This window comes from Cervus canadensis, chromosome 3, assembly GCF_019320065.1.
Source record: "Cervus canadensis isolate Bull #8, Minnesota chromosome 3, ASM1932006v1, whole genome shotgun sequence".
NCBI classification, from domain to species: Eukaryota; Metazoa; Chordata; class Mammalia; order Artiodactyla; family Cervidae; genus Cervus; species Cervus canadensis.
This window is the reverse complement of record NC_057388.1, coordinates 82,506,469-82,533,724: the sequence shown is the minus strand read 5'-3', so window position 1 is coordinate 82,533,724 and position 27,256 is coordinate 82,506,469. Positions and strand designations below refer to the sequence as shown.

At 40.0% G+C, this 27,256-nt stretch overlaps 2 protein-coding genes across 25 annotated transcripts in view; both read left to right on the top strand.

Moving 5' to 3' along the window:
* The window catches only part of CADPS2 (calcium dependent secretion activator 2), a 590,044-nt gene that overhangs the window by 171,320 nt on the left and 391,468 nt on the right, over positions 1-27,256 (top strand). Inside the window, exon 3 of one of the 24 annotated variants that reach the window (XM_043463601.1) lies at positions 19,881-20,987. The exons of the other annotated variants lie outside the window; for them this stretch is intronic. Within the exon in view, the coding sequence (XP_043319536.1) occupies positions 19,881-20,804 (924 nt within the window). The 3' untranslated portion in view covers positions 20,805-20,987. Of the gene's footprint in view, positions 1-19,880; positions 20,988-27,256 lie in introns of those variants that run through there. 24 annotated transcript variants of the gene reach the window in all.
* Positions 23,304-24,437, top strand: RNF133 (ring finger protein 133). Its single transcript, XM_043464232.1, has one exon. The coding sequence runs from the start codon at positions 23,304-23,306 to the stop codon at positions 24,435-24,437; it is 1,134 nt and encodes a 377-aa protein (XP_043320167.1).

Genomic DNA, 27,256 nt, shown 5'->3' with positions numbered 1-27,256 from the left:
AGAAGAGCCTGGTGGGCTGCAGTCCATGGGGTTGCAAAGAGTAGGACGTGGCTGAACGACTAACACTTCACTCAAGTCAAAGATACTTATTCTGCTTTTTTTTCTGTTGAACTTCTGTCTTTAAAGATTTTTGTCTTATCTTTGGTTTCAGAGGTAAAATCTTGAGAGGAACCATATGTACCCTTGTTAGCATAGTCCCAGTGGGTGCTGGACTCACCTTTTATATTTAAAGGTGTATATTTAAAGCTTGTCTCTCACATAGCCATAAAAATGTTTAGAGTCTTGAAAATAAACAGGTAAAATATGCAAGACTGTGATTATCTCAGATAGTCATTGATCCTCTGTCCTTAGTACAGTTTTGGTTTAGCTTATATAATATTCACCTTCAGAATACTTGTTGAAAGACCCATTTTCATTTGGTACCCCCATAAAACACGCTAAGACATAGTCCTGAATATTTACCATTTTGCAGTTGAAACAACTCTTTTTTTTTTTTTTGTCACTGGAGGAACTCCTAGAATGGAGAATCTTGTTTTCTTAAAGAAGTGCCCCTCTTTTGCATCCAAATCCTGGTTTGAGATGGGAGTTTTAGTTAAAAGTGATTGAGCTAGAGAGGTAAGAATTGGTGTCCTGAAGTACAGCTATTTCTTAAAAGTGTAAGCTGTTCCGTAGGTGCCTACTATTTTTAGCTGAAAGAATAATGTCATATTTGTATGCATGTGTACCATAAACTTTCAACCATCCCTTCTGTGTGAGAGGCTTGTGGTACCCTCCAGGTATAAGCATTATCCCTTGCTCTTAAGGAAGGTGATGGTCTCTTAAGGATTAAGGCACATTCCCTACATTCTAGCCATGGTGTGAGGAGGGACCAAGATGAGTGCTACAAGAGGAACAGGAATGGTTTCAGAGATAAAGTGATGAATTGCAGTATACAGCTGATGTTCTTAACCTGGATGGAATTCAGGAAATCTGTGAACTCAGAAGGGAAAACATGACAGCTTTAATTTTCACTAGCCTCTGACTGAAATTTAGCATAATCTTAGAATTAGGAATATAAGCAGTTAACCAGAGTAGTTCTAGCAGTGTCTGTTGGCTTTATCATCAATCAAAGTATGTATATTTTGGTATCACGAATTTTATTGCAGCTGTCTCGAAATACTGTTTATGTACATGAACTCCACTGAAACTGGTAGTCTTAAATCCCCTATTCCGTCTTGCTAATGACTTCTGAAAGATGCACATAAATTGCTACAGCACAAATTTGTTTTTAAAAATATTTTTATAACTGCAGTAAAACTGTTTTCCTTCATAATCCTATGAATTACTTTTATGCTGTTAAAAGCATTATTCCCAGAAGGTAGTCATAGACTTTACCAAAATGCTAAAAATTTCATGCTACAGAAATGGTTAGCTATCTCTGACTTAAAGGACCTGTGAAGGCTTCATCATAAAGGAGATGAGTTTAAACACAAGGGGGAAACAAGCGGGACAAAATTGTTTCTGTGTTGGAATTCCAACTCTAACACTTTTCATCTGTGAGACTCTGGAACTAGATCTTGTTGTTAGTCGCTAAGTTGTGTCCTACTCTTTGTGACCCCATGGATTGTAGCCTGCCAGGCTCCTCTGTCCATAGGATTCTCCAGTCAAGAATACTGGAGTGGGTTTCCATTTCCTTCTCCAGGGGATCTTCCCAGCCCACGGATTGAACCTGAATCTCCTGCATTGCAGGGAGATTCTTCACCACTGAGTGACCAGGGAACTTGATATTGCTGCTCTTCATTTTCTTCATTTTTAGTACAGATGATAATGTGCCTACTTCTCAGGATTGTTTATTAAACCAATTAATGAATTTAGGTTGCTAAGCACAATGCTGAATGTGAACTGCTATTATTATGTGGCTTCTCCAATGGCCTTGAATCTCTACATGTTTTGATGAAGCAGTTAAGTGGTGATTTTTTCTGCTTTTGTGATGTATTTGTCACACTGGAGTATATTTAATCCTCTATAAATTGCTGAGATTAAGATTTAAGCTTGACAACTTAGTTCGCTGTTCTAAAAGTTTCTGTCATATAGAGAAATTTAATTTCCTTCCTAGCTTACCTTTGTTTCTCGTAAAATTATGTGCAGGTCTGATAGTGTATCATGGACAGAAGATATTATGCTAGTGAATATGTAGGGGCATTCAAAGGGAAGGGATTAAATATACTTAACCTTTGTTCCAGGCATACTGGGAAGGGAGAAGGGAGACCAGCCTTCCTCTTTCTCCCTGTGCCCGGTAGCCTTTGTTTTTTTAAAATTGGCTCCTTTTCATAGTTTGGTGCACTCACAGGATAGGCTAGGTGTGAACCTGGCCTTTCTTCTTTGGATAGCAGAGGAGGATGATGGTTCTAGCAAGTGAGAGAGCAGAGAAGAAGGGCTGTGTTAGGGGGCTTGCAACTTGCTCCCCTCCATGCAGAGTTCCACACACCCATCAGGCTGGTGCCTTCTCTCCTCGACTCCCTTGCCCCTACTCTTCCTTCTGCCTCCCTTTCTTCCTTTCCCTTCCTCTTCCTCCCCTGCTTTGCAGAACTCTTAGCATACAGACTGACCCCTTGGGTCGCCATGAAGTGGCCGGTTGTGGAGGCTGCTTCCTCCTGCACTTGAATCCCAACTTGCTCATGACTAGCAGGAGTACAAAGAGAGCTGAGAGTCTGCATAACGTGGAGAGATTGATATTTTGATTTGTCCTTTTCATGGCTCTTCAAAGTTGGGTACATTTGTAATGGCATAAGGTAACCTTTCCTGAAAGGTTTATTATTGAAATAATAATTGGCAAGTGATCATAACACATATGTTGCAGGCTTGGAGAAAGCAGAAGAGAGTCTACCATGACCTGAGATTGTTTTCCTCTGATTGAGAAACAGGTTCGTTTCATTGTCTCTGTTCCCTGTTACACCAGACCAGCTGGCAGAGTTCTTGGTCCCTGCATCCTCTGAGAAGGCGTCCATGGTCACTGCATCAGCCTCTCTGCTCAGCACTGTTTTCTCCCTAAGCGTTGTGTTGTGATGCTCAGATTGTACACATACGGTTAAGTTCCTTGTGAACATTTAGACCTTTGTGTCTTAGCCCATTCAGGCTGCTTTAACAAATCATCAAATTGGGTGACTTATAAAAAACCAGATTTCTCAGTTCTGGATTCTGGGAAGTCCAGGATCCTGGTTCTGGTGGATGCAGTGTGGTGTCTGGTGAGGACCTGTTTCCTGGCTCATAGACGGCAGCTGCCCCCTGTGTCCTGGCATGGCTGCAGGGCTAGGGAGCTGCATGGAGGCTTTTTGACAAGCGCTCTGATACTGTTTGTGAGGGCTCTACTCTCATGACCTAAGCACCTCCAGATACCCTACGACTCTCACTTTAGGATGTCAACCTTTGAATCCTGGAAGTACCCAAATACATTCCAGTACCTTGTGTCATTCAACTTCCTCATATATACTTGACTGGCAAGTGATGGGGGGCAGGGAATGTGATTACCTGAATATACTATACACATCTTGCTTTTCATTATTCTGTGACTTTTTTCAAAGGCTCCTGCCTTACTTCACTGTGTATGACAGTTTCTAGGTCCATCTGCATCTCTCTGAAAGGCACAACTTAGTTCCTTTTTATGGCTGAATAATATTCCATTGTTTATATGTGTCACAGAGAAAAATAAATATTGTATATTCATATGTATATATAGAGAGAATCTAAAAAAATTACACAGATGAACCTGTTTGCAAAGTACAAGTAGAGTCATAGACATAGAGAACAAATGTATGGACACACGGGGGGAAGGGGGACGGAATTAATTGGGGGATTAGGATTGACATGTATACACTACGACTGTGTATAAAATACATCACTAGTGAGAGCCTGCTGTGTAACAGAGGGAACTCTGCAGTGCTCCATGGTGACTTAATGGGACGGAAATCCGAAAAGGGGGAGCATGTCTATATGTATGGCTTCCCTGGTGCCTCAGCTGGTAAAGAATCTGCCTGCAGTGCAAGCGACCCAGGTTCCATCTCTGGGTCAGGAAGATCCCCTGGAGAAGGAAATGGCAATGCAGTCCAGTATTCTTGCCTGGAGAATCCCATGGACAGAGGAGCCTGGTGGGCTGCAGCCCACGGGGTCTCAAAGAGTTGGGCACAACTGAGCAACTAGCACTAACTAGGTGTATGTATAATTGATTCACTTTGCTGTACAACAGAGACTAACACAACATTTTAAAGAAGATACACTACAACAGAAGTTAAAAATAAGTGTTCCTGCCATCTACTCCATCTGTCCTGAAAGACTGAGCTCGCTGGCTACATCCTCCGGGTAACTTGCCTTAGTCCCCCCCTCCCTGCTCTCTCCACCTCTCCCTCATTCTTCCCCCATCCTTCTCTCTCCTTCCACACCCCTTCCTTCCTCCTCCCTTTTCGCTTCCTTCTTTTCACCTTCCGCCCCTCTTTACCTTCTCCCCTTACTCCCCCCTCACCATGAAATGTCTAGCTACGTAGAAATGTAATGGAGAGTGTTGATAGGAAGGGCTTTGAGTAGTTAGATTAAAAAGGTAATGGTAGGACTTCTCTGTGGTGTAATAGATCAAAGTAATTGCTGGGATTTTTTATTATTATTGTTTATTTTTATTGAAGTGTAGTTGATGTGCAATTGAGATTTTCTTTTAAACAGCGTTTAGCCAGCTGCTGAATATAGTTGTTTTATTTGCAGGAGGGGAGAGAAGGAAAAAGCCCTCAAGTTAGTAGTGTCCAAGTATCAATGTACAGCCAAACTGATTCGGAATGCTATCAGTAATACACAGCAGAATTAAAATTCTGTCCCACTGAATGCCTACCAAAAAAAAAGAGTAATGGTTGAATTGCTTAATGACAGTCACATCAACTGCACATACTAAGTTTCTATTTAGCAAACACTAAATATTATCTTTTTTTAAAGTAAAAAATGTGGGGTATACTGCCGTGGTGAGATAATGAAGTAGTATTTTAGTATGTTCTGCCCGGTAATTTTACTGCATGGGGAAAATGATTATGCCCTCTGCAGGGCATTCTTAAATTTAAGGCCTGTTTAGCTAAGAGATGGAAAGCTGAGAAAGATTGCAGTTGCCAGATGTTCTGTAAGATTTTCTACAGTAGACAGTCATTTCCTCTCCCCAATCTTAAACCACTTCATTATTACTGTTAACTTTTGGGTATGAAAATTCTTACCTTTTCATTTCCAAGATAAAGTTCAGGTGGAAAATCTGAGCAGTATTATCTGTAAAGTGTTTGTGTGTATGTGTGTGTGAGTTGCTTAGTCATGTCCAACTATTTGCAACCCCATAGACTGTAGCCCACCGGGCGCTTCCATCCATGAGATTCTCCAGGCAAGAACACGAGTGGTTTGCCATTTCATGTTTGTAGGTAATATTTATCAGGAGAAAAAGGTTCTGATTTTTAAATGTTAATGTGACTTATTTTTGTAAAATTTTATGTGGTCTTACTCATTTAATATTTTTTTATTCAAAATTTAAATCTTGTTGGTGAGAACTATTTATGGGATGTTTTTATGCCTTTGTACCTTCAATTTACACATTTTTGAAGTTGCCAGACTATTCAGGCATTGCTACTAGATATCTGTCATTCTCGCCTGCATGGAGGGACAAAACTGAGTAAAGGAGAAAAGTGTTTAATTGGGTTCTGACAAGCCTGTTTGGGAAATTGATGCAAAATGGTAAAAAGTGATAGGTTATGCCAAATACGGGCTTCCCAGGTTGCACAGTGGTACAGAACCCACCTGCCAATGCAGAAGATGTGAATTCAGTCCCTGGGTCAGGAAGATCCCCTCGGGTAGGAAATGGCAATGCACTCCAGTATTCTTGCCTGGGAATTCCACAGACGGAGGAGCCTGGTGGGCTGCATTTCATGGGGTTGCAGAGAGTCGGACACGACTGAGCTCTCCTGCATGAAGTAATGCCAGATATGAGAATATGGTTGGGATCAGTCATATCTGAGTTCAGAAGTGTGAATGTATAGAGTAGATAGTATTGGGAAAGATTATTTGTACTATGTAATGGGGCTTGTTTTGCCAGTTAGCTACACAGTTTCCTTAAGTGGCAAATTTTGTTGATATATTGAAGGTCAGGTCCAATACATATGTTACAGAGATTGTCAATATTTGAACCATTATTTTCTGTTCTGGTATGGTGAAGGCATGTGCATATTCCACATAAAGACTCAACTCCATTTTACTTCCTTTGGGCCCTAAATGATTATAAATAGACTCACACTATTACAGGTCAGGTTTTTGACCTCAAATGAGTTTGCTGCAAACTTTTGGGGGAAAAAACCATTCTTAGGGCTTCTCATGTTGAATTGTGCATAGAAGACTGTGGCCCTTTGTAAAATCTAGGGGAGCCCAATCATATGTTTTTATTAGAAGTTTCTATTAAGACCAGGGCAGACTTTAAGCTTCAGTGGTAACTTACTAAGAGCAGAACATGTGGAACTTTTATTTTAAAACTTTGTACTGTGGTTGGTTTTTACAGTCATACAGCTTGCTTGCTTTCTCTCACAGATTGTGTTCATTTTTAAGCCTTAGATGCTGGAGAATTTTGACCACAGCAGATGATTACAGCTGGTTTTGTCCTTGGGAAAGCAACTCTTTTTTTAGATGCAGGACCAGCACTGGACTCCAGATCTTGAAAGGAGCATGAACTCTGTGAATTGCAGGTGGGCCGTGCAGTTAACCTTGGTCCACAGGCATGGAAGGACACTGGCATTTTCCTTGGAATGGGTGTGTGGAAAAGACCCTGATGCTGGAAAAGATTGAGGGCAGGAGGAGAAGGGAATGACAGAGGATGAGGTAGTTAGATGGCATCACCAACTTTAGGTGATGAGTTTGAACAACTCAAGGTTTGTTCAAGCATGAATTTGAACCAACTCCAGGAGATAGTGAAGGACAGGGAGGCCTGCCATGCTACAGTCCATGGATTCTCAAAGAGTTGGACACAACTTTAGTGACTGAACAACAAGTTGTGTGGAAGAGAATCCTTTCCTATCTTCTAGGTGTCAGCAGAACAATATCTGCTGCTTTGAAATTGCAAGGAACAGAAATCTCCTGTGACTTGTTAAGGAGCCAAACCTGATTCACGGGGCTTGTCCAAAAGTTCAAATCACCCCTCACCAGTTTGGCTCAGGAGAGAGAAACCGCCAGCAGGAAGAGTTATGAGGACTGACCAGTCCTCAGTAGCAGTCATGGGCAATCCAGTAATGTTCTTTCACTTAAGAGTGATGTCCAGTCACTAGAGAGAACTCCTAGGCTATTCAGCACTGGAGAGATGAAAGGTTAAGAGGTTTGGTATATGGTGGAAGAGAGCAAGAACCTCAGATAAAACATAGTAACAGGGGCAGTCACCCTTGTAAGGAAGGAAGTGCAGTCTCTTGCCATTTCAGAGGAGAGGGTGTGTACTGGTTCATCGACCACCCAGACTTGGTAAATTCATGGTGCCAAAATTAGCCTCTTGATGGGAGTGTTTAGGTTCACAGATCATGAATTCAGAACAATCCGGTGAACTGACCAGCATCTTGGGAAAGCCAAAAGCAAGGCTGTTGGTTTACCTTTTTAAACTTACACTCTTCAGTCTTTGCTGTAGTGTTTGCTGAATAGACCGTTGTCTGAGATAGCTATTGCTGTCTTAACCGGGGTGTTCACCAACTTAGGAGAAGTGAAAAGACATAAAATAGAAACTTTTAGAAAGTAAAGAAACAGAATTACTTAAAGAATCCGTTACATGAGAAGACTTACTGAGACAAATGCTACCAAGATCAATGGAAAAAAATGTACAAATAAACACAATTAGGAATATAAAATGAAAATTAACTACAGAGAGAATAATTTAAAAATTGTAAAATTATTTTGAATAATGCTGTGCCATAGTCTAGGAAACTTAAACGATTGACCCAAGAAGAAATAGAAAACCTGAACTGTTATCCATTAAGATAGTGAAGTGATAATCCAGTCTGTTCTACCAAAAGAGACTAGGCTCAAATAGTTTTAGCAAACCTTCAAGGAAAGATAATTTCTAAGAGTTGTTTCAGAAATTAGGAAGAGAAGGCTTGTATGAAGCTAGTACATCTTTGCAAATAACCAAATTTGGAAACTGTAATAATAAAAAACTAAAGACCAGTCTCATTTTATGTGGGTACATGTGTGTGTTAGTTGCTTAGTCGTGTCTGACTCTTTGAGATCCCAAGGACTGTAGCCTGCCAGGCTCCTCTGTCCCTGGAATTTTCCAGGCAAGAATACTAGAGTGGATTGCCATTCCCTTCTTCAGGGGATCTTCCTGACCCATGGATCAAACCCAAGTCTCCTGCATTGGAGGCAGATACTTTACTGTCTGAGTCACAGAAAAGCCTGTGACTGCATGAATCCTTAATAAAACATTAAATTTCAATGATATACATCAGGATGAAGTATGTTTTATCCTATGAGTGTGTGAATGATTCAGTATTAGAAAAACTTAATATCACCGATAACGTTAAGAAGTAAAAGAGAAAAATCGTATCATTTTATTAATGTAACAAAAATGGCCTCCCTATTCCTTCGGAAACACCAATGTTGAAATTAGGCCAATTTTAATAACCCCTATGCTTCCCTGATAGCTCAGTTGGTAAAGAGTCCTCCTGCAATGTGGGAGACCTGGGTTCAATCCCTGGTTTGGGAAGATCCCCTGGAGAAGGAAAAGGCTACCCACTCCAGTATTCTGACACCTGTACAGTCCATGGTGTCAAAGAGTCGGACACGACTGAGTGACTTTCACTTCACTTCACAGTAGTCTCTAAGTATTCAAGTGAAAGGAAGAGTTACCCACTGCTCACTTTAAATCAAAACAAGTTGTGATTAAGCTTAATGAGGAAGGCATATTGAAAACCAGGATAGGCCAAAAGCTGTACTCTTGAGCCAAACAGTTGGCTAAGTTGTGAATTCAAATAGAAAGTTCGTGAAGAGTATCAAAAGTGCTACTCCAGTGTATCACTCATTCTTGTGAAGGATGAGAAAGCAAAACAGCCTTGCTGACAGGAGAAAGGATAAGTGGTCTGGACAGAAGATCAAACTACCCACAACATCCCCTTAAGCCAAGACCTAATCCAGAAATAGGTCCTAACTCTCTTCAATTCAGTGAGGGCTAGGAGGGGTGAGGAAGTTGCAGAAGAAAAGGTTGAAGCTAGCAGAGATTGGTTCATGCGGATAAAGGAAAGAAGCCATCCCCTTAACAACAGTGCCAGGTGAAAGCAGCAAGTGCCGATGTAGAAGCTACAGCAGATCCATTCATTATCCTAGCTAGAGACCGAATCTCTAAGATAATGAAGGTGGTTACACTAAACAACACATCTTCAACAAAGTACAGCAGCCTTATGTCAGAAGGTGATGCTATCTAGGACTTTCATAGCTAGAGAGGAGAAGTCAGTGCCTGGATTTAGAGAACCACCTGGATCTCTTGTTAGGACTAATGCAGCTGGTGACTTTCAGTTGAAGCTCATGTTCATTTACCATTCTGAAAATCCCAGGTCCTTAAGAATTATGCTAAATCTACTCTGCTTGTGCTCCGTAAAAATGGCATGACAAAGCCTGAATGACAACACATGTGTTTACAACATGGTTTACTGAGTATTTTAAGCCTAATGTTGAGACCTACTGCTCAGAAAATTCCTTTCAAGATTCTAACTGCTCACTGATAGTGCACCTGATTGCCCAGGAGCTTTAAGAATATATTACAAAATGTTTTCACACTTGCTAACACAACATCCATTCTTCAGTCCATGGATAAGAGAGATGGAGCAAAATCAAGTTAAAAACTTAAGTCATCTAGCAACAACTCAAAAGTTGTAAAGAAGAAAGGTGAATTCCATCTCCCCTTTTTATACTTATACTTCATATACTTTATACTTTATTTGCTTTATATATATAGGTTAAGAGGTTGCCACATGTATTTTTGGATAGACTGTATGACTTTTCCTCTTGAGTTATGTGAAATGAGTCATATAGTTTTCCTGCCTGTATAACCTGTTAGTATAATCTGTATCAAATGAAAAAAATCATGCCTGGAGAGCTAATCAAATTCTTCTCTTAATCTTGTTTTTATGGGAGGCTTGTGGGTGTGAAGGAGCAAAAACTATTTTTCTGAAGTTGGCATATACATTAAGATGATAATATTCACAATCCAGCTATATTTGCATGTATCCTTTATGAGTCATGAAATACTTTCTGTAATGGGCAGTCACTTATTAGTTGTTTAGCTGGAGATATTAACAGGCACAAAAATAGATCAGTAGTTGTTATATATGGAAAAAATGATACTGAATGTTTTATGTCAAAAGAGACTTCATTAGAATTAAAGGATTGTGAAAATCCCTTAAAGACCCTATCATCATTCTTATCTTATAAAATAAGTGAATTTAGACTATAATGTGAAGATGGTGATAGTGGTGGTAACACATATCAGACTGTATATTGAACTGAACAGTGTTCTAAATGCCTTAGGTACTGTACATTTTTTTCATTTAATCCTCACAGGAGTTCTAAAAGGTGGGTGCTGCTGCTTTCCCTGTTTGACAAGTAAAGAAGCCAGGGCACATAAGTTCAAGTAATCTGTTCAAGGTCGCAGAACTAGTATTAAGGACAGGATTCAAATCCAGAAAGCTTGGCTTCAGAATTAACTAAACCTGTGTATTTAACTAAACCTGAAACTTCCCGCATAGCTCAGTCGGTAAAGAATCTGCCTGCAATGCAGGAGACCTGGGTTTGATTCCTGGGTCAGGAAGATCCCCTAGAGAAGGAAATGGCAACCCACTCCAGTATTCTTGCCTGGAGAATCCCATGGACTGAGGAGCCTGGCAGGCTACAGTCCATGGGGTCACAAGATTCGGACACTACTTAGTGACTAAACCACCACATATGAAATGTAACAATTCCTATTCATGTTAAAACTAATGAGACCTATTTAATACTATGAAATGTGATATGTTGGCGACGGACAGGGAGGCCTGGCATGCTGAGGTTCATGGTGTCGCAAAGAGTCGGACACGACTGAGCAATTGAACTGAATGTGATATGAAACAAAGACTTGTTTTTAAATATAATAATATCACAGCTCCATGAGCTTCATGAACCTGAGTCAAAGAAGCTTTGTGATCAGATGTGCCATTTGGGCTTCTTTATCATCAACTGCATGAAATACACTAGGGAAGGTGGTACCTTAGCGTAGGGTATCTGGGCTGTGTGTGAACACACTGCTCCATCTGTGGGCAGGATTCTTCCTTTCATACCTCTCTGCCACTTAGTTTACATTACTTATTTGTCACATCAGAGTTCTTGAGTGAGGTGTAACCTTGACTTCATCTTTGAATTCCTGGGTACACAGAAACAATTGATTCATGAATATATTAAAAAAAGTTGTGTTTTTTTTTCTCTCCATGCTGTGTAGCTTGTGGGATCTGGGTTCCCTAAGATCCTACAGTGGAGGTGCTGAGTCCTAACCACTGGACCACCAGGGAATTCCCCCAAATTGGGTTTTTTTTTTTTTTATCACTGCTCTAGTATCCAGAACTGTGCACATAAGTCGGTTCTTGATAAATATTTGCATGAATGAATGAAAGAATAATGTAGATATTGACTAGATGGTTCTTGGATTGTCTTCCTGGAGTGTATGTAAAGAACAGGCAATGCCAAGCTCTTATGTCAGAGAATCACTTTTACTATGAACAATCAAATCAGTAATTGATTTTATACAAATCAATGTGCTAGGCTCTGAAGGAAGCCAAACAAATATAATAAAATCCTACCCTCAAAGAACTTAGAATTGAGAATCAAAAAAGCCTTTATTAGAGGGAAGAGTAAATTAATGTTTTCAACACCTGCATAAAAATATACCCAGACAGTATATAATTTCCTAAGAAAGGATGTAGAAAAATGAAGAAAATACTGTTTATTTCTTTAAAATGTAGCTAGCACTTATTTTTACTTTAAAAAGTACATATGTTGTATATACTGGTAAGCATAAATGCAAAACTTTTTAATGATAAAAAGCCAGAGACAGTTCAGAGTAGAAAGAATATAGTTTGTATTGGGTTAGGTGGTTTCCGGGTTTGCAGGATCTAAGTCTGTATTGAGCTGGGAAGAGAAGGTCTATGGGTTGTTGAGATAGTTGCACTTAGAAACTTTCTGCTTTAACTGTTACTGCTGATAGGATAATAGGGCCTTCTCTGAAGTACCAAAATGAACAAAATATGGTACTTTTCTTTATATAGTATCTATTTGGCTTACGACCTGATACATATTTATATAAGTATATGTGTGTGTGTGTGTGTATCTTGATATACAAAAGATAATTAAAGGAGCATTTAAAAATTTGTAGGGTCCAGTTGCTTATATATTAGAAATAATCGTTACTTTATGGCTGTATATTACTCCCTTTTTGTATCATTTTTTCAGATTCAGAGATGTGGATGGAATCTATTTTTGACTTTTGGAGAGAAAATGTGAGACAGATGGCCTCTGATCCTGTGATATTAAATAAGCCTTGTTCTGGACAACTGTTGTCAAAGTAATCCCTAGCGAAGGGAAGGCATGTCAAATCATTGCCTGTTCTATTTTTTTTTTTTTTTAAATGGATGACTGTATAATACAGAGGTTGCCAAAAGCTGCTGATACATCTTAATATTTTGAAGAATAAGGGCTTGAAAAGTCCAACATTTGTTGGGTGCCTCGAGCAAATTGCAGTGTGTTGGTGTTGGGACATGGTGGGGGAAACAGAGTTTACAGGAATAAGAGGACACTGCCCCTCTTGAGACATTCTACATCCAAAGTATAGCCATACATAAAGCATCTAATTACACTATGTAACACATAGCAAAATTAAATGATTGTCAAGTAGTTGCAGAAAGAATATGCTTAGTCTCTCAGTCATGTCTGACTCTTTGTGACCCCACCACATTCCTCTGTCCATGGGGACTCTCCAGGCAAGAATACTGGAGTGGGTTGCCATGGCCTCCTCCAGGAGATCTTCCCAACCCAGGCTTCGAACCCAGGTCTCCTGCATTGCAGGTGGATGCCTTACTGTCTGAGCCATCAAGGAATAGTGGAGTGGGTAGCCTATCCCTTCTCTAGGGCAACTTCCAGACCCAGGAATTGAACTGGGGTCTTCTGCATTGCAGGCGGATTCTTTACCAGCTGAGCTACCTGGGAAGCCCACAGAAAGAATAGGAGCAGGATATTTCAACTGGGGTGACTGCAAAAAAGATGGGGATCATCTCGTTTTGTTTTGACATTGATTGATTCATTCATTTTGGCTGTGTTGAGTCTTAGTTGCAGCATGTGGGTTCTTCATTATGGCGTATGGGATCTTTTGTTACAGCACAAGGACACTCTAGTTGTGGCATGCAGACTTTAGAGCACTGGCTTAGTAGTTGTAGCTCATGGGCTTAGTTGCTCCGAAGCTTGTGGGATCTTAGTTCCCTGACCAGGGATGGAACCTATGCTCCCTGCATTGCAAGGAGGATTCTTAACCTCTGGACCACCAGGGAAGTCCCTGGGGTCAGTCTTGAAGGATGAGAAAGTGTTCTTAAAAACAGGAAAAGAGCCTTCATCAAATTGGGAATGGGGACAGGACCCTTTTATTGAACTCCCACCATGCTAGCTGTGTGCTTGATGAAGTACAAAGAGATGTGAAATGGATCGTCTGATACTCAGCGCGGCCAGGAGAGGCAGGCATTACTCCCCCATCCCACACACGAGACAGCCGAGTCTCAGGGTGACTTAGCTTACGCAGCTGGTACATGGCAAAGACGGGGTTTCCTGGCAGACCTGTTAAACGTAGCCTTGTGCTTTAGTACAATTTCTGCTAGTGTGATGACTCTATTGCTGTTTTTATCCTTCTCTGCTGCCTCCCAGGAGGGATTAAATTTCCTAATGAAAAAGTAAGGGTTTGTGACCTGTGAATTGGAAAAACTTAAGGGATCTAAGGGGGAAAATCCTCTTAATCACCATTGCCTTGCTATTTCTGACTGCTGAGAGCTCACTCTGAGCTAACCGCACTCCGGAGGACTGGTCTTAGGAAGACAAAGCTTATACAGATCTTTGATGACCAATTGCAGCCTAAGAAGGTCTCCAGTCTTCTTCATGTTTATAGGGCAACTTTGAAATGACAGAGCTCCAAAAGCAGGCTCCTCATCCTCAGTGATTCTTAACTACAGGGGCAAAATCATCTGTGAGTAGAACAGGGCAAGTTCTTGTGGTTATTCAAAAGATTCTGTACTCGCCCCCCACCGCTTTGAGTATATTGCCTCTTCTCCACCCCTTTGAGCAAAAATCCAGTCTAAATGATTGAGTTAATATTAAAATGTATTTTTCCCCCCTAGGCTCAGAGAAAGATAACAATACCACCAATTACTGTCCTTAATCCTTAATCTTGTTCTTAAGGATGTTCAGCTCCTTTTTCTGCTCTCTTAATGCACAGGCTGTGGTGTGAGGCTTTTCCCCCAATTACTTTCCAAACTACTAGTAATGTGTTTCTCTCTGTTGATTGTCATTCTGTCTTCTAACTTAGTAGATTGATTGAGAAGGAAAAGTTGTTCTCAATTTGGTGTTCAAATGTTTTAATTCAGAATGTGGAAGAAAGTATAATTTATGTAGGTTGTTGTCTGCCTGTTAAAGTATAAAGGAGTTTGGTTATATTCCAAATGCTCATTTATCTTAGCATTCAGATATGGCCATGAGAAATTCTGTTTTATGAGTGTTCAATCTGTAGAAGAATTAAAGGTTAACCACGTTGTGCGTATTTAACTATGCTGCTGCTTGAACTAAATGATCACCTTTACAGAGATAAAATTAACTGGATCAGCCTTATTGTGTGAGTAATATTACAGGTTAGAATTTGGAGGATAAGACACTGGCAATTTAATTAACCTTCATTGAGAACCTATGATGTGCCAGAAGCTGAGTATTGAAAGAATGAGAATAAGATTTAGTCCCATACCATGAGATTAACAGAGCAGAGCATTTTGTAGAGGGAACTATATCAGTTGCTATCTAAAAACTCAATGTAAGGGCAGTGATTTTTTCACTTTTAATTGGAGAATTACTGCTTTACAATTTTGGTTTCTGCCATACAACAATATGAATCAGTGTACATGTGTCCCCTGCTTCTTGAACCTCCCTGCCCTCCCAACGCACCCCCTCCCCATCAGAGAGCGCCGGACTGAGCTCCCTATGTGACACAGCAGCTTCCCACCAGCTGTCTGTTCGACACGCGGTAGTTTTTTGTGTCGGTGCTACTGTCTCAATCCATCCCACCCTCTCCGTCTCCCGGGGTGTCCACAAATCTGTTCTCTATGTCTGCATCTCTGTTCAAGGGCAGTATTTTTTTATAAACTATTTTTAAAAAGGTCAGTGTCTGTCACTGCTCAGGAGTCTAGATGGGCTCAGCAATTGGTCTCAGCTGGATTCGGTCACATTTGTGCCATCACCTCAGTGTTAGGGAGACATCCCTGCTCATCTTGGGTGTTCGCACATATTTGTCCATCTGTGGGTTGACTTAGGTCGCCTCAGGTGGTACGCTTGTGCCCTCCTCCATCAGGCTAGCCTTCTGTGCTGGAGGACAGCAGGATTTCAAGAGGGAAGGGAGGGAGCACAAAGCCTTCAGAGGCTTAGGCTTGGAACTGGCACATCATCACATGTGTGCCAGTCTGTTCGCCAACTTGAGTCGCCAGTCTATCCGGCTTCAAGAGGTGTAGAAATAAATTCCACCTCCTGATGAAGGACCTGGCAAGTCACATATTAAAGGACATCATCAGGAGGGAAGTACTTAGGCCCATTTTGTAATTAGAGTTCCTACTGTAGGTACAGTTTCATAAAAGGAACAAAAAGTCTGTCTAAGGTCTTCATATAATGAGTGCTGCCATAGGAGCCCAGGAAGCTATAAGCCCTTTGAGTTGAAGAAGCATATATTTCAGGACTGATAATAGTGGAAAATGAGGTTGAATTGAAGGAGAGAGGACCAGGCTGGAGAAGTGTCTGTTGGTGTTTCTTGAAGCTTGGATGTTATCCTTTGGATAGAGGGAGCCATCTAAGGTTTTAGACAAATAGGAATGCCATCGTGAACTTCATTACTGTTTTTGTAGGTTTCTCTGGCAACAGAACGAATTCAAGGTGAGCAAAATATTGCTGGAGATGAGATGCTGTTGCCAAATTCTAGACTGTGGAATGATGATGATGAAGGCAGTGAAAAGTACCCACTCACATGTGGTAAAGCTGACCATGTTGATCATTCTTTCGAACAAACCCCTTTGAGGCAGGGTGTTGTGTTAGGTGTTTGAGAAACGCTAGTGAGAATCCCCTTTCTCTAATGTTATAAAGGCTTCTTGGAGCTTTGGGCTCCTGGGAGCTCTTAGACAAGTTACCCTTTTCTCATGCATCTCACTGTTCGGAGTGCAGACTATAGAGAAGAATCCTGGCTGACATAGCGAAGAAGTGATGGCTAGTGAGATGGTAATTTAAAATGTCTGTTTTGGCTGTTCTTTCTTTCTGATATATTTAGTTACCAGAGCTTTTAGTGATATTGAAAGTTATTATATTGTTTAATATAAAGAATAATGAGTGAGGCGTTTCTGTTGTTTGGTCACCAAGTTGCGTCCGATTCTTTGTGACCCCATGCACTGCAGCACGCCAGGCCTCTGTCCCACACCATCTCCCGGAGTTTGCCCAAGTTTCCAGTGAATGAGGAGCAGGAGTAGGAGTAAATTTTGTAACTTTCACACATCTGTATCTGCCCCCTAGTATAGTGTGTGACTGTCAAGGTAATTCAAAAGCTCATATATTATTTTTTAAATTTGCTGTATTCCATTTTAGCATATTCAGAGCTCTTTTATGGGTTCAGAAATAAGTGTAAAATGTATTTGTATGTGAAAATTTTTTAATTGCATGTGTCTGAGAGAATATGCAGCAGTAGTGATTAATTTATGGGAGAAAGTTTGAAAAAAATGTAAGGATTTACCAATTTGCAATCAAATGTAATAACATCTTAAACTAATTTTGCCATTAGAATTCTTTAGAAATAAAAATACCTCTTTCAGAAAGTATTTATCACTAGCCTTACTTGCTTTTTCTTGTTCTCAGTCTTCGTGGAGTCAGTATTCTGTTCCTGCTAAATCTCATTATGATGCATTTAATTACTCACAGAAACCCTATCCAGTTGTTATTCTCAAGATTAAAGGCAAATCCAGTGTGTTTTGTGGATTCCTAGAGATCTCTAATAATACCTGGATAAAGCAACTTGTGAGGTAGTTTATTGAAGCTTCTTCAGTATCCTCTGCATTTGGAGATACATTCACACAGTATTGCCCAGATAATATTTAGCTATTTTTCTTAGCAAAGTCGAGATTTCTGGATGTTTGAGCATTCTTGAGAGGTTGATGAATAGCGGAGGGATAGAGATCAGGCGATTTCTCTCCACCAGCTTAATGAAAATTACAACCTTCTTGAACTTAATTGGAACCTAGAAATTAGGATATATACATGCATGTACCTAATTGGCGTATAACTGTTTTCTGCCACCTAGATGATGACCCCCTGAGAACAGCACGGTGCCGTGTCCCTGGTGACATAGGCTCTGGCTCATATCAGTACCTTCCTTGTGTATAGTGAATATTATGTTTATCGTGGTTAGTGGTTATGTAGGTATAATTCCGTTGGGTAAATCTCAGGAACTTTGTTTACCTGCTTACCTTCCAATTTGTACCCGTTCCCTTTGGTGGCAGGACGCTAACTCCATGTTCCCTCCTGCCATGTGCTCAATCAGGGGAGGGGTTTTCCCTTAGCAGGCTAAATCATGGTTAACCTGAGCCAAACATGATAATTCTACCCTAATTACCAGTGGGTCCATTCAATGTGCATTTTCTAAAGCACTGCTACCCAAGGAGATGTTGAAGGAAGTCTAGTTATGTTTCTGGAAAATAAAATTGCCTTGCTCTTCTATGGAGAGATGTGAGAACAGTCTCTCTGTGCCTCTGAATGTGATCAGTCATTCTTCCCGTTGAAACCTGGAACAACAGTAGCTGGCCTGGGGATAATGCAATGAGCCTGTAGATGAGAAAAATCAACTTACTATACTTAGAGGTAGGGTGGCAAAGTGGAAGGGCAGGCAGGGATATTTGGAGCATGGGATGAACCAACCTTTGTATATTTCAGTCTCCTTTGGTTGAACTTTGTAGGCAGGCTAATGAAAGCCTCTTTAATTCTTGGATGTTAAAAAGATAGAAAGGTTAGATATTGAATAAAGGGTCTAACAGAGAGTAACATCAGTCATCTGTTTTCCACTCCTCCCCCCACCCCCACTGCCCAACTTCCCTTCTTTCGTGTTCAGACATCCTGGCCCCAGGATAGAAGACCCCTGCATATGGTCCTGATAAAATGGATGCAGTTTTGAATCAGGCTTCATGGGATCATAGGCACTTGTGCAAGTGTCTGCTATTTCTATCTCAAAGAGATCAGGAAATGGAGACAGGCTGGGGACTCCTCCTTATTGGATGTATTGCCAATTATAAACTTCATGATAAGAGCTCAGACCTGATTTCTCGGGGACAAGTGAATTTGGGGACGAGCCCTCCCTCCCAAGGCTGTTATCGACATTTTGGGTCAGGTAATTACTTCCTGCTCAGAGCTGTTTTGTGCATGGTAGAATATCCAGCAGTATCCCCCTAGTTCTCTCCCACTGTGACAATCCAGAGTGTCTCCGGAAACAGCCAAATATTTCTTGGGAGACAAAATTATCCCCCACTTGAGAACTGCTATGTTAGGGGTAAAAAATTGTTTCTTACAGGTGCGTTTGTCCTAAGAGAGGGAGGAAGTTCTGGCTGCCGTTTGTTGCCTAAGCAATTCATCGTACAATGAGAAAGAGACAATGAATTATTAATACTAAGTTTTTCAAGTTGGTCTTTTCAACCATATGAAGAGCCTTTAGATTTGAGATGTTTTGAGCTAAAATATAGTTACTGCTTAAATTCCTTCAGCTTTCAAGATCAACAACTGATCTTTAGCAAGCTAAATTGCATTGTTTTTAAAATCCTGTCTTCAGTTGTTATATAATTGCATGTTTAACAAAAGCCTCTGATACGATGATAACCGTCCTCTTGGTAAGGCTTCATTTTGTCAGTGTTGATAAATGTCAGTTTACATTCCCCTCATGTTGAATCTTTAGACCTGGGATGAGCATTTAATGTTGGAAGACAGAGGGAATGATTCGTTTCCGCTTCCCATGGACTGACTGGCATATTGGGGAGTATGAAACCATACCTGAGAACTGATGACTGGCCAGAAACGTGCACTTGTATATGAATGATTTCTGTTTTGCCTCACAGATGGGAAAACAATGAGGAAAAAGTGTTTAGGCAGCTTTTCAGTCTATCCAGAACTAGGAAAGAAACTCAGGTATTTAAAAAATTATCTGTTTTTTGCTTTAGAGTTTATTCACATTAGCATATGTTATGAGTCATGACTGTCTAACTTTTTGGCCAATAGGATTTCAGTATCCAGTGCATTCATATAAACTCTCGGATTGGCTTAACTGGCTCTGATGTCACAATTTCCCCCATTAGGAAGTCACAGTTTTCTTGAAATCACATTGTGCTAATGACAAATTCTGTTATTCTGTTTCATTATGAGAAAGATAATCTACCAAAAATAAAAATGCTGGAAGGAGCAAGATATCTTTGATCCATGCAGACCTTTTCCATTCCTGTGCTTTATTTATCTCCTACCAACCCTTGAAGCTAACTTCCTTACTTTCTTCTACAACGGATGCTACTGTATTTTTCACGTTTGTCTGTTAATAGGCAAGTGAAGGAATGAGCCTACTTAGAATTACTTCTTCAGCTCACAATTCTGCTTCATCTCGACTGTGGAGGCTTGGCATCTTTCTACTACTAAGCCTTCCTGACTCAAAAGGAAAAGCCATTTGGACAGCCCACCTGAATATAACCTTTCAGGTAGGAAATCGCCTCATATCAGAATTGGGAGAGAGTGGAGTGTTCGGGAATCATTCTCCTCTGGAAAGGGTGTCTGGTGTGGTGGTACTTCCCGAAGGATGGAATCAGAATGCTTGTAACCCTATGACCAACTTCAGCAGGCCTGGGCAAGCAGACCCTTGGCTGGCCCTCATTGAACGGGGTGGCTGTACCTTCACACACAAAATCAACGTGGCCGCAGAGAAGGGAGCAAACGGGGTGATCATCTATAACTACCCAGGTACAGGCAACAAGGTATTCCCCATGTCTCACCAGGGAACGGAAAATATAGTTGCTGTGATGATAGGCAACCTGAAAGGCATGGAACTGTTGCACTTGATTCAGAAAGGAGTCTATGTGAAGATCATCATTGAAGTGGGCAGAATGCACATGCCCTGGCTGAGCCATTACGTCATGTCTCTGTTCACCTTCCTGACTGCCACCGCGGCCTATCTGTTCCTGTACTGTGCCTGGAGACCGCGAGGGCCCAACTCCTCCACCAGGAGGCGAAGGCAGCTAAAGGCGGATGTGCGGAAGGCCATTGGGAAGCTTCAGCTGCGAGTGCTCCAAGAAGGGGACAAGGAGCTAGAGCCAGATGAAGACAATTGTGTTGTTTGCTTCGACATTTACAAGCCTCAAGATGTAGTACGTATTTTAACATGCAAACATATTTTCCACAAGGCGTGCATCGACCCTTGGCTTTTAGCCCATAGGACATGCCCCATGTGCAAGTGTGACATTCTGCAAACGTAAGAAACCCAGAGCATCTCCTGAAGATGTAACTGAGTCTTTCCAGTGGTTAAAGTTAAGATGAGTTCTCTCTTAGCACTTTATGTAGGGAGAAAATTCAACTGCAACTTCTCTACACAAGTACTAAAGAGGGTGAAATTTGTGTGTTTTAAAAATAAAACTCCGTCTCATGTCCAGCTATTTGAACTTGTTGTTTTTCTAGTGTTTCGATATACATTTTTGTCCTTATCTAAGTAAGGACTTTAGCATATATTAAGCCTTGATTTTCAAATTACAATGATTGTGATATTGATGCCATGGAGAATTAGTCATAATATTTTAAAGTTTCTTTATACTAATTTTTATACTTTGCTTCCATATGTTTAATTTTTGGTATCTAATAATACTTCTGTTCAGTAAACTTAATTATAGACTGAGATGTTGATTTAATTTTCCACAGTTAATTTTATTAATACCCAGGAAATCTGGTTGCCAAATCTACTGACTGGGAAGGAAATGTGTTCTGAATAATTATTTTAGATGCTAGAACTTTTATGTATCTAAAAATATTTTAAATTATAGGCCTCATTTAGGGCAGCATTATATATTTTAAAACATTCACCTTTGTTTGCCAGAGCCCTTTAAATCCTAGCATAATGTATCAACTATGGTTGTAGGTTTTCCTTCTCGAATTGACTCTAGGAAATACTAAATGGTAGTATGCCTTTATTTGGGACATTTTGAACATATAGACCTACAGCAGAAGTAAAATTTTGTTCAGTTGCTTTTCAAAATTGTATCTCTTACCTTTTTTTTTTTTTTCTGGTAGATACCTGTGTAACAGTAAGAGGCCTAAAGATGTGGGTTTTGTTGCTTTGATGAAAATCTGGATAATATGCAAAAGCATTGATGTCCAACTCAGGTGGCACTCTGTGAGTCAACACACTGTGTACCTCACTGTCTGTTTTGAAGAGTGTGTGTGTGCAAATCAGATTATCAGCCTTTGGGAAAGAACACGGACCTCTGTGAGCTGAAGCTGTCGCATCAGTGTTTTTCTTTTAATGCTGCTTTTTGATGGGCCCATAGAAATCTTCTTTCCTTTGTCTTTCCCACTTCACGTTGTCATGATGCTAATTGATATTTCAGAAGAATACACTAGCCTCTGTAGCTCTGGCAAGACGAAACCTGAAGTATCTCTTAGTATCCAATGCATAGAGCTCAGAGACACTTATGTACAAGGTCAAAGTTGTTGGCTTTGGCTTCCTAGCTGGTAAATAAGAACCACTGGGGAATTCTCCCAAGAAAGTGTATGGCAGTTCCAGTGAGTGCCCATGCCTGTTAGTTCACATGTCATTCTTTTGGCTTTGAAGTTATATTGTGCTTTTGGCCTAAGTGTAGCAAAAATACAGGCAGAACTAAGTGTATGTGGGGTCTTCCACCAAGGATGTTTGCTGATTTAGGCAAACATTTTGTTAAAAGATTCTATGACCTTTAACAGTCACTGATGTCAGTGGTTAAATTTAAGTGAGGACCTCAAAGTTTGTCTTTCTAAAATCTATAGCTGCATTTTCGTTCAGAGTAAACTGTGGTAAACTAATATTGCTATATTTAATCTTTTTCCCTACACTTGTCCTCCTCTTTCCTCAAAATGTTGTTAAGCTACTAACAGATGTCAAGGTCTGCAGAGAAATGACATTGGTCTTTTCTGTGTTTAGTGCTGCCAAAAGTGAGGGTAGTGAGGCTGAAGAAATTGAATGGGATACCCTGCTTTTAAAAATTAAAACCAAATGGATCCAACAAACTTCTGACCAAGCTTTGTTAAATAAAGTTCAAAATTTTACATGCTAGATTAAAAAAATATATTGTATAGTGAAAACATGAGTTAAAAACTGTTATTCACCACTTCTACCCCATATCTAGTCATAGTGCTAATTTTTAATTAACATTCATGGTTAAACTTGGCATTTTGTAACAGATATTCACTTCACTAACTGTGAAGGAAAGTGTTAATTGTATGGTTTATCTTGCATGTGTATTCAGGTTTTAAAATACATGCATTATATAATTTTTATATTTTTTAGTTTAATGTGATACCTGGTAACATAACATGTAACTCAAGGGCTGAATCTGTCCTGTAACATTGAAATTACCCATAGCAGCATTCAAAGCATTCAACCAATAAATACACAGCATGCTCTAAGCTCTTACCTAATTGGCTGTGTTGTCTTTTATGTCATAATCATATCACCCAACAGTAAACAGTATCTAGAGTTACAGTAGTGAGACTGGGATTTTTTTTTTTTCAATCTAAAGTTTTCCTCTTTCTCCCTCTTAAAAAAAAAAATCCAAAACTCATAAAACTTCTTTAAGAATTTCTTACAAAAACATGCTGGAAGACAGTGGAACTTGTTTTCACCCAGAAGGTATTTTCCATTTTAATAGTTTACATTGATCGTCAACAGATGTGGAAACCACATCTTTTTGTTGGGTTGGTTCTTCAGTCACTTAAGCAGAGAGAGAGAGATGCATCTACTCAAGGTTGGCACTCAGAGAAACAATGCTGCCTCTTCCTGGCTCATGAAATTCAGCTTCCTTTGGCTGCTTAGCCAGCACTGTTGCAGAACCAGCGCCGTGTGGACTGCTTACATGAACATATCGTTTCATGTTGGGAATCGCATGTTGTCAGAGTTGGGGGAGACTGGCGTGTTTGGAAGGAGCTCCACTTTGAAGAGAGTGGTGGGGGTCATCCTGCCTCCAGAGGGAAAAACACAAACTGCCTGCAGCCCCAGTACCAGTTTCAGGAAGTTGAAGAACTCGCAGACATGGCTCGCCCTTGTCGAACGGGGAAGCTGTACCTTCACCCAGAAGATCAAGGTGGCGGTGGAGAATGGAGCCAGTGGAGTGATCATCTATAACTTCCCAGGAACTGGCAATCAGGTCTTTCCCATGTCTCATCAGGTATTTGAAGATGTTGTTGTGGTGATGATTGGTAACTTAAAAGGCATGGAGATTTTGCATTTAATTCAGAAGGGCGTTCACGTGACCGTCATGATCGAGGTGGGAAGAAAACACATCATCTGGATGAATCACTATTTTGTCTCTTTTGTGATCGTCACAACCGCTACATTAGTGTATTTCATCTTTTATCATATTCGAAGAGTTTGGGTAGCAAGGATTCAGAACCGGAGGTGGCAGCGGTTAACAAATGATCTCAAGAAAGCATTTGGCCAGCTTCAGGTTCGGATACTGAAAGAGGGGGACAAGGAAGTAAGTGCCAATGGAGATAGCTGCGTAGTTTGCTTTGAACTCTATAAGCCTAGCGATACAATTCGTATTCTGACCTGTAAACACTTTTTCCACAAGAATTGCATTGACCCCTGGATCTTAGCCCATGGGACGTGCCCCATGTGCAAATGTGATATTCTTAAAGCTTTGGGGATTCAGATGGATGTTGAAGATGGAACAGAGCCCTTACAAGTCCTAATGTCCAACGAATTGGCTGATATCCTGTCATCTAGTGAAGAGGGCACAAATAATGAATTTCCTCCTTCAGGAAGGTCAGATAAAGTGACGCATGTGGAGGAGGAGGAGCCCCTTCCTTCTCAGGACGTCGGCCGGTCTAATTCAGTAGCAGCGGACATCCATCCTCCGCCTTGACCGCATGGCCTTCGAGGAACTGAATTCAACCTGTTTGTGAAATCAGGTCCTAAATACTGACAAGCAGTTTGTCCAAAGTGTGATTTTCGTGTCTTTTTTGTTGTTGTTGTTACTTTGGTAATTTTCTGCATTTGTCAAGTCTCAGAAAAAAAGAGAAGTCCTAGCAGGGTTTTTTTGTTTTTGTTTTTCCTGTTTCTCACCCTTACTAAATGTAATTTTTTTGTCAGTGTATGTTGCTCCTGTGAATATTTACATTTATTTCTATGTGCACATGAATTTTTTTTTTTTTTTGGTCACCCCATGTGGCTTGCAGGATCTTAGTTACCTGACCAGAGATTGAACTCGGGCCACCACAGTGAAAATACTAAGTCCTAACCTCGGGACTGCCAGGGAATTCCCAACCAAGGACAAAATTTATTCCTGAATTTTTTTTGCATATATATTGGGCTTTATTTTGGTAGGAAAATTGTTAATATATTTATATGTTCCTTATAATACAGAAACCATCAATGAAATTTGAAAAACATAAATGAACTTTTATAAGCTAGGGAGAATAAAATTTATCTTTCGATATTTTTAGTACAATATGCTAACTTGAAAATCATTGTGCTGTGTTCTCTTCATTCTTGGCGTGAAATTTTTGCTGTATGGAATTGTACTGTTTTGACACATAATTCTGTTCAAGCCATTAGTACATTTTATGTGATCTGTGTATATACGGTGATAGGAATTTTAGAGTTAAAATACCAGCACTCTTTAAGGGAATAGCAGATGTTTCAGCACGGAGTATTGCTAATCATAATTGTTACATGTTCATAATGTATAGAAAGACTTAAAGAAGTCCTGTGGTTAGTTATAGTGTATTTGTTTCACTTACGCCCTACCCCACTCCCTAGTTAATTTTTTGCAATTAAATAAAACACTAACTGTGATTATTTTGTAGATAAGTACTAACTAGAATGTAGAAGTTATTATGACTTGCTGGGATTGTTAGTTTTGTTCACTCTGTATTCCCAGGATCCAGCACAATGTCTGACTCAAATATTTGAGTAAATGAATAATAATTATTTTTTAAATAATGTAATTATTATGTGTTAATCTGAAAAACTGGAATGTTTATCCAAATCACACAAAATAATGGGAACTTAATCCTGAAAATTTTCATCCCAAATCACTTTGATAAAACAAAAGTTTAATTTTTAGCCCAGGCAGGATTTAGTATCACAATTTAGCATGGATAATTTTGCAGACGAGCCTTGAACTCTCCAAGGCTGACACGGGGATTTGAATTCTTGTAGAACCCTAGAGAGAGCTCTATTAAGAGGAATTTTGTGAGCTGCTGTGTGCTAGCAATATCGGAATGCACAGCCAGGCAGGAAGGCAGTAGTTGATTCTAACTGCAATGCCAAGGAAGACTGTTTAAAGGAAGAAGTACATTCCTCTAAGACCAGGGAGAACTGAGACACAGAAAAAAACTAGGCAGATGGCCAGGTGATGGCAGTCCCCAGACCCAGGGTTCTCACGTTATTACCATCCTGTGTACTCCTGGCAAATTCATGTGGAGTGTGTGTTCCGTGTTAGACCTAACACCTGAGGAATTTGTTGTTTGCTCTTCACACTGATATAATTGTCCTATCCGTCTTTCCACTACACACATTTTCTCCTTTCTCCCCCTTGCCTCCACTTTATTCATTATTGTCCATCTTAGATCTGACTTACCTTCATGTGTGAGAAATTGGCATGAATATGCTGTTGTAATCAAGCATTTCTTTGTTAATGTGGACATCAAACATTGAACACAGTGTGCTTATGATCTTGATTTGAGAATTTTCAAGGGTTGTTGATTAGAACATAGAGTCAGTTTGAAACAGAGAAGGAAAGGGTCCCATCAGGGAACTCAGGAGCTATGATTGCTTTAGTGCCTAGCAGGCGGCAGACAGCGGCCTGACTTCTTTGCCTAGCTGTTTCATATGTCAGAACAAAACAGCGGTTTTAATCCTTGTCTTTAGAATGCTGTAAACAGATCAATAAACCACTTTTACTCTGGGTTTAATAACCAGAACCTGGAAATAGCACTGCTGTGTCAAATGTCAGGTATTATCCATTGTAATAGTTTTTTATACCGATTCCTTGGGCTATACCATTTTCTCTTATAACTAGTGATGCAAATGTATTTTACCATAATGGCATGGGAACATAATATGAATTATTTTGCCCCTAATACCAGTGTCATATGAATTTCTCTTGCATTTCTCCTTTGTATATATTTTTGCATGTCTCTGGTAATTGATTCCCCATGCTCGCCTCACTAGGTAGGGGGCTTGACACTCATAAAAATAACACTTGTTTATTATGGGGATGAATTGGACTTAATATTTACTGACATGAAAATGATTCTAAAGCACTTTTGACCTCTTATTGAATGAAGCTACAGGTGAGTTTACCTATACAGTAAATCATAAGTATTGCCTCATATTAAAAGGCACAGTATGTTTATAGTATGCATCCCTGTTTCTTGGCTATAGATTTACTCTAGTCATCCTTTAGAGAGATGTTGGTCAGTCATAATATTTACAGTAATGTATTTCAAAGGATTTAGTGAGCCAGGATCTGGCATTTCTGATGGTATTTAAGCATAGTATCACTTCATGAGAAATAGATGGGGAAACAGTGTCAGACTTTATTTTTTGGGGTTCCAAAATCACTGCAGATGGTGATTACAGCCATGAAATTAAAAGACACTTACTCCTTGGAAGGAAAGTTATGACCAACCTAGATAGCATATTAAAAAGCAGAGACGTTACTTTGCCAACAAAGGT

Bases quoted from the DNA above. Each gene is read 5' to 3' on its own strand.
- RNF133 (XM_043464232.1), top strand. From the start codon at position 23,304: ATGCATCTACTCAAGGTTGGCACTCAGAGAAACAATGCTGCCTCTTCC.